Source organism: Aquarana catesbeiana, linkage group LG03 (genome assembly GCF_042186555.1).
Source record: "Aquarana catesbeiana isolate 2022-GZ linkage group LG03, ASM4218655v1, whole genome shotgun sequence".
NCBI classification, from domain to species: Eukaryota; Metazoa; Chordata; class Amphibia; order Anura; family Ranidae; genus Aquarana; species Aquarana catesbeiana.
Window position 1 is genome coordinate 126,404,524 of NC_133326.1, and position 15,062 is coordinate 126,419,585.

Below are 15,062 nucleotides of genomic sequence, written 5' to 3' on the forward strand. Positions count from 1 at the left end.
CAAGACAACCACTGCCTTCCTAAAGCAGCTGAGGGTAAAGCTGATTGACTGGCCAATCATGTCTCCAGACCTAAACCCTATAGAGCATCTGTGGGGCATCCTCAAATGGAAGGTGGAGCAGCGCAAGGTCTCTAACATCCACCAGGTCCGTGATGTCGTCATGGAGGAGTGGAAGAGGACTCCAGTGGCAACCTGTGAAGCTCTGGTGAACTCCATGCCCAAGAGGGTTAAGGCAGTGCTGGCAAATGATGGTGGCCACACAAAATATTGACACTTTGTGCCCAATTTGAACATTTTTACTTAGGGGTGTACTCACTTTTGTTGCCAGTGGTTTAGACATTAATGGCTGTGTGTTGAGTTATTTTGAGGGGACAGCAAATTTACACTGTTATACAATCTGTACACTCACTACTTTACATTGTAGCAAAGTGTCATTTCTTCAGCTTTGTCACTTGAAAAGATATAATAAAATATTTACAAAAATGTGAGGGGTGTACTCACTTTTGTGAGATACTGTATATCGTCTCACAGATTGTTGCATTTGTTGCCTCTAGGGATGAAACAACTAATCCATTATGAAATGAATAATTACTATTTTCATTGATTAATCAGCCAGTAACATAATTGGGTTAAAAAAAAACAAAAATGAGCCCTTTATAGTACAAAAAGAGCAAATAATCACTACTGTAAATATTACTTTCACAGTTCTACAAAAAGTAAAAAAATGAACCCCTTACAGTAGTGATTATCTGCTTTTTATGTACTATAAAGGGCTAATTTCAGTTTTTTTTAACCCCATTATGTTACTAAACGTCTTAGACCTTAAACATCTGTGTTTTTTGGTGCTTTTTGCAGAAACGCACTACAGTTAATTTACATGGTTTCCTATGGGACACGTTCAAATCTATGCTTTTTTCAGCCTCTGCGTATTTGGAAAGGATCAGGGACTTTTTTTTTTTAAACGCAAAACGGTGCTTTTTTGTTTTAATATACTTCAATGGAGAAGCTGCAGAAAAGCATGTAATGTGTTTTTGCAGCAATTTGTGTTTTTTAATCTCCCCAACAACAAATTGGGCAAAAAAAAAGCAAAAACGCAAATCGCAGTCACGTGCAAAATCACGTGTGTAAAAATCAAAACGCACAGCAAAAACAGATCAAAAGCAAACCGCATAGATGCGTTCCTTAAGAGAAAATGTAGACCTTTCCCAGTGTGGCCATTTCCTGTCTTAAAAATTCTCCTAGTAAAGCTCGATTCACACAGGGGCAACACGATTTCAGCGCGACTTTGTACGGCGACTTCAACGCGGCTTCAGCGCGACTTTAGCCAATTACAACGCGACTTCAAGTCGCCTCCAGGACAGGCGACTTTGGCTGTGGCCAATCACAGGATAATCAGCTCTCTGGGAGGGAGGGGTTTGCCTGGGCAAACTAAATTTTTTTTTCCCTGCAAAGTCGCTTGACTGTAGAGAGAGATCCGACTTGGAGACGACTTCCATTGATTTCTATGGTACAGGTCGCCTACCAAGTCGGATCCAAGTAGTACAGGGAGTACGCTCTGAAGTCGGAGCGACTTCAGTAGTGTCTATTAAGACGCTCCCATTCACTGTAATGTGAATCTCTTTCTGGGGCGTCTTGAGGGCTTACAAGTCGGATCCCAAGTCGTCCTAGTGTGAACCGAGCCTTACTGTCAAGGACATTCCAGTCTGTAAAGATCCCGTGAATAAGACGGAAGCCCTTTCCAAGACCTTTATTCTTCTAGCAGGCCCAGCCGTGCAACTGGTCACTATTGTCATGTCTATCTGCCAGACTCTGATCATTTGGTTCTCCAGCAATTGAAACTCATGCCTCTTTTACTGTACTACTATGTTGAGAGGCATGGAGATATTGTACGCCTAATATCTAGAATGGGCCTCATGTCTGCACTGTGTGGAGGATTTTAGCTGAAATGTGGGTCTGTTTAATATCAGTGCAAAAAAAGGCTTTTGCGCACGCCTTTTGATGGCCATAGCCTTTATTAGTGCCTCTTTATCAAGGATATTGGGGGAAAAAAGCACCCTTTTGACCCACCTCAAAGTCCGAAGCTACGAAGAGTTATTTTTTCGTTTCTCTCAAAATAAGATTTCATGCCATAGGCATGCCTTTGTATATTCTATTTTATATAAGATACCGCATCCCAAAATGATCAAAATGTAAATTTACCATACATAGAAAAACTACAGGACTTTTGAAGTACCATCCATCACAGATTTTTAGGTAAAACCATATATTTTTTATTTATAACATGAAATAATAAATTCCTTTTTAATATGCATGTAATGTGCTGTTCATCACTTATCTACAAAATATAAAACGCTTCTCCCCAATACATCATTTTTACTGTACATATTTTGCAATCCGCATTTCCATTTTTTTTTGTTCAAGTATCAGTATACACTCTCTTCTTCATGACAAGATGGGAGATAAATATCTGTAATATAGATCATAACCTATTCATGTCATACAAAAGTCATATTTTTTTATATGGCAATTACCACCTAAGGGTCATGAAACCTACCTCATGAACAGCAGCAAATATACAATTAAGTTCATGTGCATGCTAAAAGCAAAACAATGTCCCTTGTGGCAAATGTGGTGATCATTCAAAAATTAACCAGAGAGAAGGGGCCTGATCAGATAAATGGTTAATTGCTGGATGGTGACACATTTGCCACCAGTGATGTGGTCTTGCTTTTAGCTTGAGGGACCTTTGCTGCACCTGGAGAATGCCGAGCTTTGGACCTCATCGCTTCCAGATTCAATTGCAAGTATAAATAAAAAACTAAAATAATGTGGTTGCATAAGCGTGCACACCCTCTTATAACTGGGGATGTAGCTGTGTTCAGAATTAAGAAATCACATTCAAAATCATGTTAAATAGGAGTCAGTACACGACTGCCATCATTTAACCACTTCCCTACCGAGCACTTACACCCCCTTCCTGCCCAGGCCATTTTTCAGCTTTCAGCGCTGTCACACTTTGATGCCCTGATTACATTCCTAGATGTCCCTTTGTGTGAAGATGCCGCTGATCGGTTCTCCTCGCCACATACTCTGTCAGTGTGAGGCGAGGAGCGACGATTAACCGGCACTTCATTGTTTACATGTGACCAGCTGTGATTGGACACAGCTGTTCACATGGTTAAAGAGCCGCGGTTGCGGCGTCTTCCACAGATCAGGGTTGCGCCCTGTCCTAGCAACACGGCAGCGATCGCCTCGCTGCACACCCACACGGGCACGCGAGAGCGACCGTTCTGGATGCCGTCATATGACATCATCCCAGAATGAGAGCCGCCCCGCCGTCATTTGACGGTGGGCATGCTGCAACCAGTTAAAGTACCTCCGATTAACCTCAAATAAAGTTCAGCTGTTCTAGTAGGTCTTTCCTGACATTTTCTTAGTCGCATCCTACAGCAAAAGCCGTGGTCCGCAGAGCGCTTACAAAGCATTAGAGGGATCTCATTGTTAAAAGGTATCAGTCAGGAGAAGGGTGCAAAATAATTTCCAAGGCATTAGATATACCATGGAACACAGTAAAGACAGTCCTCCATCAAGTGGAGAAAATATGGCACAACAGTGGCATTACCAAGAACTGAACTTCCCTCCAAAATTGATGAAAAGACGAGAAGAAAAGTGGGGAAAATGTGAATGTGTTATGGTCTAATGAAACCAAAGTTGAACTTTTTGGCCATAATTCCAAGATATGTTTTGCCCAGAAACACTGCACATCACCAAAAGAAACAGGTTGGAACAGGGGCCTTAGTCAAGGTAGAGGGAGTTTTGAACCGTTCCAAATAAAAGTCAATATTGGCACAAAACCTTCAGGCATCTGTTGGAAAGCTGAACATGAAGGGGAACTTCATCTTTCAGCATGACAACGACCCAAAGCATACATCCAAATCAACAAAGGAATGGCTTCACCAGAAGATTCGGGAATGGCCCAGATCTGAATCTGATTGAAAATCTGTGAGGTGATCTGAAGAGGGCTGTGCACAGGAGATGCCCTCGCAATCTGACAGATTTACAGTGTTTTTACAAAGAGTGGACAAATAGTGCCAAGTCTAGATGTGCCATGCTGATAGACTCCTACTCAAAAAGACTGAATGCTGTAATAAAATCAAAAGGTGCTTCAACAAAGTATTCATTTAAGGGTGTGCACACTTATGCAACCATATTATTTTATTTTTTTATTTTTACTTCCCTCCACCTAAAAAAAGATTTCAGTTTGTTGTTCGTTTGAGTTGTACAGTTTATAGGTCACATTAAAGGTGGAAAAAGTTCTGAAATGGTTTATCTTTGTGTTTTTGTTTTTTTCACAGAAACCTGACATTTTAACAGGGTGTGTAGACTTTTTATATCCACTGTATCTTTAGGATGTGCAGACAACTGTCAGGAGTATATCAGTGATCCCTTCAAATGGCAACCTGTTTTCATGAAAATAAGTTTTGTGAGCTGGGTTGCCCTGAAGTATTTTTAAATGAGGGACTAGATTGTATCGGTATGACAGATTCTGTATGTCATCTTAAGCAACAGAAACCAGACAGCATGCCCCCTGTTACACAGCGTCACAAATACCATGATATTTATTTCTGCATTTGTTATTCATTTTTTTAGTGATGTACTCAGATTGCCCAATTTTCAGTATGCTCATTTTAAAGTGATTAGCTGCAATAAATGAATACCCAATTGGATGAAGATTTCCCTAGAAGCCACCAAAACATCATAGATTGTAAACAAGAGTTCATTCCTGTGTACAATGTTTTGATTCTGAAATAATAAAATAGTGCGCCTTTGCAGCCAACCTTGTAGATAGAAATGGTAAACCTTTAATGGGTAGTTCCACTTTTGCTGTCAAATTTGGGGAAACCCCATTATGTAAATTTGTTTCCATTCACACTGCATACATAAAAAATTATTTAAAAAATCTTTTCTTTCTAGTTTATTTTTTGGAACAGGCCTTTGGGCAAGACTGCAAGCTAATTTGAAAGTAGATGGTCAAAGTGGAGACATTCTGAGTTTCTTCTCATTAGCATACAGTGTAGAACCCAAGTCCTGAGCTCTTTAACCCTTTGTTGGGTCAGACTATGTTCATATCTAGTTCACAAATGATGAGATGCAGACAAGGCTAATAATGGCAAGCGTTAACTCCCCAGCCTCCTCCTTAACATTACATTAACTTTACAATGCAGGGGAAAACTACAGTATATGTAGTTGATGAATCTGGAAAACTTAGTGGAACTAAAGGCTGAAAAAAAAAAAAAAAAATTAAGAACAGACAGGTTCTTTATGCACGGGATGGCCAAAGACCAGCACCTGGAAGAAGATGCCTGGACTTTACGGGCATGGATTGTTGGAGAATAGGTGGGTATCCCTCACTTTATTTCCACTTTAGGTTGTTAGAGTTTTCAGAAAAGAGTAAAAATGTAAGCATAAATGTTTAAATATTTTTTAAGTTTTATGCCTTGTGAATACGGGAACATGTAGGTATTATCCCAATCTGGTGGCAAATGTTTAAATACACTTTGAAACTGAAGTCTGGGGATATGAAAAAAACTAACCTAGACAGCACTCGCCTCTTCTCCCTAATGCTCCAGGTTGTGGGGTGGGTCTTTGATATCCTTACTTACAATGCAAGACCATCCATACTGCATTGTATGTGAAGACTTCCTTGATTTTGTGGACCTCTGTATATTGCTGAGGCAACACACAAGTTCGAAAAAACTGCATTGTACCACACCTCTTTTAAATCAAATATTACCAACTCTATCACTGCCCATTCATTTTGTTGAGAAATCACATTCAGAATCTGATCTTACGTTTATGGTGATTGCTTGAGTAAATTGGGTGCTGGTTCAGTGGATTTTGTGCATCTTTTCTGATTTGATTTTGATTTTTGTTGAGATGCCAAAGGTAAACATTTGTTTTAATTGTATTCGGCCATTGGATACCATGGGACTTCCTGAAGCCTTGTAAGATATCCCCAAGTCCATAAAGCAGCTTCTTCCCAAAGAGAACAGTTTAATCCTAGAATTTAAGTAGTGTTTGAACCCCAACACTCTATTAGACTCATATAGACAATGCACCTTCCTTTTGATGAAGGGAAGTCCTCTCACAGCTGGAAGGTAAACAGTCTGCAACCAGTAGTAAGTTGTGTGGGGTGGTAGGTGGAAGTGGGCACTTAGGGACCAGAAGTGAGTTTGGAGATCTGCGGGTCCTCTGAAGATACTTTTGAGCAGGCACCTGCTTTGTGAACATTGGGCCCTTTACACATACACCATTGTATCTATGCTTTGGTACAATTTAATAACTGTCTATCCCTTTTGGTTATTATTTTTAGTATATTAGGCAGTCATTCCCCATATTCAGTATGTTCATATTTTCTTAACCCCCCACTGTTCAGTACAGCATTTCACGTTACGCGGTCATGCAGTGCTGATGTATACCATTTGTAAAGAGAATCACAGGATTTATTAACAGTTCAGCACTGATGCATCCATAGGTCACTGTCAGTGACTCGCATCATTAACACACCATGAATAATTCTCACATAATACAAGCACATCTCTTACTCACATCTGCTGAGCCAAGGCATGATTTCAGAGTGTGCTCTTATCCCCAGAGTCCTTCAGACAGTTTAGGGTATGTCGTGTTTGTTTTTCAGTATTCTCTTGTTAAGCTAGTTTGTCTTGGATATCTATTAGCTAGTTTTGCATTAATGTTCATTATTTTTTATATCTTAATGACTGTTTTAATGACATTTTAATCAGCTTTGTTGTCATAAATGTACATACTTGTCCTTAACTGTGGTATGTCCTTGATGGAACAAGGTCAATAAAGTCATTACAGTTGTCCAATTGCATGTGAACTTGAAACCAGTACACAATGTTCTGTTCTATATGCCTATTTAATAGTCAATGCATGTTTGGAGGTTTAGTCTAACTAGCTGCTTGTAAACTCCTTTTCACTTATTTTTGCTTTACCGTGTGAGATGAGCAAGATGCGAGACATTTTCAATCCTTCATTATTTCTCTGCAGTGCAGTATTTTGTGTCATACATGCTAAAATCATTAAATAAAATCTTAAGTCTGTTCTTATACATGGCAGGCATTGTAGCCCGCATCTCATAGGGTGGGTTCTTGCATATTAAGTGCCCCCCCCCATGCCCAAACGAGAGCTACAGTAAAAACCTGTGCCTTAACCACTTCACTACCGCTATATGTTTAAGAACAATGGAGTAGTTTGTATGTATTTCTGAAGTGCCATTTATAAACAGTTCAGAAAAACCATGCAGCCAGTGCAGCCTTGAATGATTGACATTTGAGCCGTCGTTAGTCCTCTAAGATCATACACAATGTACAAAGCTGATTAGAGTGGCCCTGTAACATGATACCTGTGTTGACCAATCACAGCAGTCACAAATGTAAACATTCTTAATGTTTACATCTCAGAGCCCTTCCCTACCTGTCACAAGGGAGTAAGGGGAGAAATGATCACTTTTCAATACATGGGGAATAGGGGTGTGGAATTTAATCGATGCATCGCGATTCGGGGTCCCCGATGCGGCATCGATGCAAGCCCCCCGAAAAATCAATGTCGGGTGTGACATCATCCCGACTTGCCCCGCCCCTCCCGGAAGTGTACTCCGAGCGTTTTTTGTCAAAATGGCTTTTGCTATTAAATGCAATAGTAATCCATTCAGTGGTGATCGCTGTATGTGTTTTTTTTTTTTTAAATATATGTAGCTTCATACCTCGTTTTTAGTTGTATATAACTGTATATCCCGGCGCTCATGTGACTGCTCGGTCCGGCCCGCCCCTCTCCTCTTTGTCTCTCCTGACGTCAGCCCCGCCCGCCTCTCTTCTGATCCGATAGCTACAGTTGGTGGGCGGGGCTGAGAACTCCCACTGACGTCAGGAGAGTCAGAGAGACCTGAGACTGAGAGGAGAGAGATGCGGGCTGGACTGAGCAGTCAGTTTTACACACAGACTAAAAAAACGAGGTATGAAGCTGCATATATTTAAAAAAAAAAAAAAACACACACAGCGGTCACCACTTAATGGATTACAACTGCATTTATTAACAAAAGCCATTTTGACAAAAACACAGTTATATATATTTACACAGACTGAAAAATAAGATATGAGGGTGCATAAATTTTAAAATGCAGATACAGCGGTGGGCACTTAATGGATTTTAACTGCATTTTTTTTTTACCACACAGGTATTTTAACCACTTACCGACCGGCCACTGTATATATACGTCATTATTTTAAAGATGGATATCTCGGTAATGGCAGCAGTTGCTGCCACAACCGAGGTATCCATCTTTAGGGCCGGCGGTTCTGTACACGATAATGGTGGTCTCTGCGGCGGGTTCACCACGAGATAACCGTTATCGGCGGCGGGAGAGGTGCCACACACCCCCCCGCCGCTCTCCCGCGCCCTCCGCCGCTTACAGGAGCCGTCAGTAGCGGCGGAGGCGATCGGGTCCTTTCCCTTCCTCAGTATGGAGACGAGTGAGGCTAAGATGGCGCCCACCCGTCTCCATACCATAGGACGGCCGGAGCGACGTCATTACGTCAGCTCCGCCCACTTTTCTTAAGGGCACTTTTTTTGTGTCATTTATTTTTAAACGACTTTTTTTTTTTTTTTTTATATGCATTAAAGTCTAAATATGAGGTCTGAGGACTTTTTGACCCCAGATCTCATATTTAAGAGGACCTGTCATGCTTTTTTCTATTACAAGGGATGTTTACATTCCTTGTAATAGGAATAAAAGTGATCCAAATTTTTTTTTTTTTTAAAACAGTGAAAAAATAAATAAAATAAAGTAAAATAAATAATAATAAAAAAAATTTTTTTAAAGCGCCCTGTCCCGACGAGCTCGCTCGCAGAAGCGAACGCATATGTGAGTAGCGCCCGCATATGAAAACGGTGGTCAAACCACACATGTGAGGTGTCACCGCGACCGGTAGAGCGAGAGCAATAATTCTAGCCCTAGACCTCCTCTAACGCAAAACATGCAACCTGTAGAATTTTTTTAAACGTCGCCTATGGAGATTTTTAAGGGTAAAAGTTTGATGCCATTCCACGAGCGGGCGCAATTTTGAAGCGTGACATGTTGGGTATCAATTTACTTAGCGTAACATTATATTTCACAATATAAAAAAAATTGGGCTAACTTTACTGTTGTCATATTTTTTTTTTAATTCAAAAAAGTGAATTTTTTCCAAAAAGTGCGCTTATAAGACCGCTGCGCAAATACGGTGCAAAAAAAAGTATTGTAATGACCGCTATTTTATTCTCTAGGGTGTTAGAAAAAAAACAATATATAATGTTTGGGGGTTCTAAGTAATTTTCTAGCAAAAAAAACTGTTTTAAACATGTAAACACCTAAAATCTAAAACGAAGGCTGGTCTTTAAGTGGTAGAGTACAAATGTGTTTGTATTCTACTTACACTGTCTCCTACATGTGCTCTGTGACATTATTTCTCTGCCCCCCCCCCCCAGTTTGCACATTCCACTATGTTAACTCCTAGTGTGCTGGAAGGTGCAAACGGGGGAGCCCAGAAAAATGCCATCACAGAGACAGTACAGGAACTTCACAGGGCTGTTTGTCAGTTGTGGATTCTAATCCCTCCTGACCTGCCAGCAGCCGTGTGTGTGAATTCCTGTACCTTGTAGTGCATCAGATTAGTGCACTACGTAAAATGGAGTTCCACCCGTTTTTTAGTTTATTAAGTCAGCAGCTACAAAAAGTTTAACTGCTGACTTTTAATAATCAGAAGTTCACCTGTCCCACGGTCCATCGATGCGGCCACCCGGAGCCTCGCTCCTCTCCCTCTCCTCTGCGCCGTCATATCTACTGTGGGCAGTGACACCTGCCTGTGACAGCTTGTGGCTTCACAGCCGGGCGCAGACTGCACGAGCTGCACTGCGCTCTGCCATTGGCCAGCCAATCTTCTGGGACACAGAAGATCGCTGGCAGGGAGGGGCCGCCTAGTAAATTTTTTGTTTATTAAAAGTCAGCAGCTACAAAAAAAGTGTATCTTCTGACTTTTAACAAAGACACTCGCCTGTCCCACACTCCAGCGACGTGGCCACCCAAACCCTCCATTCTCTCCCCTGCCTGTCCACGGCGCTGGCAATACTACTGTGGGCATCCGGCTGTGACAGCTTGCAGCTTCACAGCCAGGTGCGCATGTCTCACTGCACTGTCCTGCACAGCCGGGCAATCTTCTGGGAACTGTGATGTGTCCCAGAAGATTGCAGGGAAGAAGGGCCGCCTAGGCAGCCCAAGCGGAAGTGGGAGCTCGTCGGTAATCGTGATGCATCGTGGAATCGAATCGTTGACCAGATAATCGTAATCGAATCGTGAGACCAGTGAAGATGCGCACCCCTAATGGGGAATGAATGAAGGGATCTGCAGCAGACTGATTGTAAGGGGTTTTAACTGATTGTGGCCGTCCCTTTTTTTTTTTTTTTAATTACAGTATTGTACGCAAGTGGTTAATGTGACAGTTAAAATAAATAAAATCTCTCTAAGGCTAGGTTCACATCTGTGTGAATAGTTTCTGCTGCGGCTCAACACCTGTTCCCGCAGCCACCTGCACAGAAAAGTGTGTGGTTACCATTAATCCTTATGGCACGCACTGGAGATCACACCTGCACTGGCAGTTCTCATGCGGGCTGCGATTTCTAAAATGCTGCAGGGACCTTTTCCTCGCATTTCAGGAGACACTGCAGCCCATTTAAAGGAATGGACTTCCATGCCTGCAGAAAATGCTGCTCGCAGAGCCTTAAAACTTCAAAGACCGGTTACATTCCTGGCATGCTGGGAATGCTGTCACATTTTGCTTCTCCTCTCAACCAAAAACTCAAACCATCTCATAACTGATCACATGGGCAGCATCATGGCAGTTGGAAATTAAACAGAGGCTTAGATGGCAGCTTCCCTGAATGAAAAGGATAGGAGGGGTTAGTTTAGTTTTAGAACAAGTACACTGCTCTAATCATTCATTCTCTGCTACTGCCAAAAAAATCTTGTTCATCCAATACTTCTGGGCATGTTGGATGCATGCTCCCCACTGCACATCATGGTTTGTTCCACTGGCCCCCTATAACACCACTATGTCTTGGACCCTTATAGTTAGGGCCCATGTTTACCATTTAAATTTGTAATAATCTCTGCTCAGCCACTATCTTGTCCCATTTCATAATAGCACGTGCTAAAATAATTTTCTAGTAGTGGATTTGAGACAAATTTAATATTTTGTTTATTTTGCACACAGATGACTGTCTTTCATTTTTGTATTGAGAGCAGGGCTTTTTTTTCAGCTGGAACTTGGTGGAACTCAGTTCCACCACCTCTGGCTCAGGCCCTCCGCTCCCTGCTCACCACTTGTATTGTAAACACAGAAGTTCAGCTTATGTTTACACAAGTGACCTCTTGTCTCCCAATGGCTCCCACAGATCTGATGATCTGAGTGGCTCCCACTGGGTGCAGGATGGAGACAAGGGAGATGCAGGTGCCTGGGGTGCAGTGCAGATGGGGTTCCTGCACCTATTTTCGGAGAAAAAAAGCCCTGATGGAGAGCCATTACTTATTGCATGAAACAGAGTGAGATTTTCTTTCAGATTTCAATAAAATGAAGTACACATATCTACATGCATTAGAGCTGCACGATTCTGGCTAAAATGAGAATCACGATTTTTTTGCTTAGAGGATAGATCACGATTCTCTCACAATTCTCGCGGCGTAACATCATCTTTCACATTAAAACAAAAAAAATTGCGCTAACTTTACTGTTTCTTTTTTTTTTATTTATTGAAGTGTATTTTTTCCCAAAAAATTGCATTTGAAAGACTGCTGGGCAAATACAGTGCGACATAAAATATTGCAGCAATTGCCATTTTATTCCATATTATAAAATATATATATATATATATATATATATATATATATATATATATATATATATATATATATATATATATATATATATATATATTATCTCTAATGTTTGGGGGTTCCAAGTAATTTTTTTTAGCAAAAAATATTGATTTTAACTTAAGAAAGAAGTGTCAGAAAAAGATTTAGACTTTAAGTGGTTAAACTTCCTGCATTTACAGGTTGTTTAAAGCTTGGGAGATTGCCCAGGTTATTTGTTTACACAGAGAAGTTCTATCCCTTTGATCTAAGAAGGAAGTTGGATACAATGTTTCAAGTTCTAAACTTGGCAGAATGCCTGGATGTTTTCTTTTGACAGCTGAGTGAGCAGATAATCTCTCCACTTGTTTATATGAAAGAATTGTCAAACTCAGCAGGAGAGATCGTCAGGGGAGGTGAATCGAGATCACGATTTTTTAACGATTAATTGTGCAGCTCTAACATGCATCTGCATCTACTGCATCTACATATGTTTTATATGAACAAATACTTATGGACTTGAGTGTGTGGTTCAGTAGGTGACACTGGGGATGGTTTACTAAAACCGGAGAGTGCATTTTATTGTCAAAGGTTAATTGAACAAGCTGAAGTTTAGAAATTGATTGGCTACCATGCACTGCTGCACCGGATTTTGCACTCTCCAGTTTTAGTAAATCAATCCAAATGTGTGAAGCTTCTGTTTTAGTAAACCTTTGTGAATTTGAATTGACAATATTTTATATACTTCTTTCCTTATATTTTAGGTTCGTGCCCTATATAGGAATTGTGACAATTCTTATGAATGACTACCCTAAATTTAAGGTAAGGTGTATTCCCTTAAAATAATTGTAACCATGTGTTTGATTTAAAACTACTTGAAGCCGTTAAGTAATCTGTTACTCTATTTTTATTCTATAGGCTTTCTACCTAGTTAGGTTATGCTAAAACGTTAGGATAGAAACTTGTTTTTACACTGGAGAAGACAAAACCATTTTGAGGCGTGTAGGTGAATGTAAAATTGATATCTGTAATTGCAGTTCTTTGGATATGCTATTAAAGAGCATGAATCTGTGTCAGATATCCATAACAATTTGGACATCATTTAGTCAGATGAAAAGGCAATTAAGTCCTGTGAAACCCTTGCGTTTGTGAAAGTTCTTATTTAACTAGTAGTGTAGCTAGTTGCATTTAGCTGGATTTGTTCTGTAGTGTTGAAGATGTTTCACCACTCCTCCTGAATGGCTTCCTTGGTTCAAATAAGTGTTTAGAAAATACTGTACATATAAAAAATGCTTAGGGTGTTTTTTCCGTTTTTTTTTTTTTTGTTTTGTTTTTATAGACCAACTTCTCATGTTCAGCAATGGGAAATTATTATACAGGATTTATACAGTGCCATAATTTTGCACAGTGCTTTACAAAAAAAGACTGTACAGTTGCAATACAGTTCAAGATAAGAATATAAGAAGGCACATGTGAGCTTACTATCTAAAAGGGAGGTGCAAGTGATACAAAAAGTGATAACTATTTGGGATGAGCTGACGGAGAAAGTAAAATGTACAGTTTATTAGGTAGTGATGAAATGGGCTACCCTGAAGAGATGAGCTTTTACAGAATGCCTAAAGGCAGGCTAGGAGAGGGCCATAAGGTAGTTTTTGCAGCTGCAATGAAATTGCAGGATAATTTAGAGCTACAAAAAAGGTGTTTTGGGGTGTAAAGTAGAGAGAGAGAGTGTAAACTCTCTATTGAAAGGGATCAAACATGCTATTTGGATACTTGTTCGTGGTCTGACTTCAGCAGAGTGAATTCTTGTTTCTTTGGGTTTAGTTCTTCTTTTCAGCCATTTAGAAACACGTTACTGGTCTGACTTCAGCAAACTGAATTCTGGGTTACAGCATTTAGAAAAAGTGCCTGAAATAAGCATTCTTTACTGAATAAGTCTGTGTATGTTTACTTTATATTCTACATTTGTTTGAACTTACATAAAGCTGCTTTCTATTTGCAGTTAGTTTTTTGAATGATCAAATATATTCCATTACAATAAATTAACCCTTTTTATGTTTTTTTTTTTTTTTTCAGTATGCAGTTTTGTTCCTGCTTGGACTGTTTGTCCTTGTACATCGAGAATAAAAACCTGGAGTTCAGAAACAATCAGCACAGATTCACTCTGTGGTTACCCATCTGTAACTTGTCAGAATGAGAATTCTATAAGGACAGATCTCATCTAGCAGTGTACAGTTTTTCATATGAAACCAGTATTTCTTTTTTTTTTTTTTTATACATGTGTATATGTGCTCACTTCTCATTAATGCAGAGACCAGAGAGAGAGAGATAAAAAAAATTTGGACCCAATCTCTGCCACGGTTTCTACCTCCGTGGCCTCATACGGGTCATTTATGAATATCTACTGCACTGTTTACATTTTTTTTTATTTTATTTTTTTTTACTTCGAGTGGTATTTTTTATTATATTTAATACCAAAGTCCCTCATTGTTAAAAATATAAAACCTTTCTACATTTTATTCGGAAGTGCCTATCAAAGAATTGTTGTGGTCTGCAGTAATTTGGCTTCAGTCAGAAAAAGCCTAATCTAGATAATGTTGGAGTAATAAAAAGAAGTGAATATATCGAGATGTTTTCTGATAAATTGAGGTTTTGCAAGCAAAAAGCTCTAGTTTCTTTTCATTATGTGTAAGTCAAGGCATCCGAATAAAGGCTTGATATACTAGAGAAACTCCTAGTAAATGCATTAAAAACCTTTAGAAATACCATAAAATTGTCCTTTAAAGTCCTGTTTCGCCAAATGCAGCCTAGAATGGGGATTGCTACAGATGCTCATGTTGGTAACATTTATAGTTGCATGACACTGTGTGATCTGCTCAGAAAAGCTGTAGGCAGTACAATCGGTGTCTATGGGCAGAGGGAGAGCTGCTGGTGTCGGAGAGGTTTTACTTCCAGTCTACATTCTGAGCCATGGTGCAAGCGTCAGGATTACTTCACATTTTATTGTGGTTCCACCACTACTGCCTAGAGGAGCTGAGCTGACTTGTCTAATATGTTAAGAATGCAAACTGCAAAGCAATAATGTGAAAGGTCGGGC

The 15,062-nt window shown here is 40.0% G+C and overlaps 1 protein-coding gene across 1 annotated transcript in view; it reads left to right on the top strand.

Annotated features, from left to right (window-relative positions):
• SEC11A (SEC11 homolog A, signal peptidase complex subunit) overlaps positions 1–14,589 on the top strand; it is a 50,097-nt gene extending 35,508 nt beyond the window's left edge. Inside the window, exons 5-6 of the mRNA XM_073619186.1 lie at positions 12,730–12,787; positions 14,042–14,589. Coding sequence (XP_073475287.1) covers positions 12,730–12,787; positions 14,042–14,092 — 109 coding nt within the window. The 3' untranslated portion in view covers positions 14,093–14,589. The remainder of the gene's footprint in view (positions 1–12,729; positions 12,788–14,041) is intronic.
• Positions 14,590–15,062: the final 473 nt, after the last annotated feature.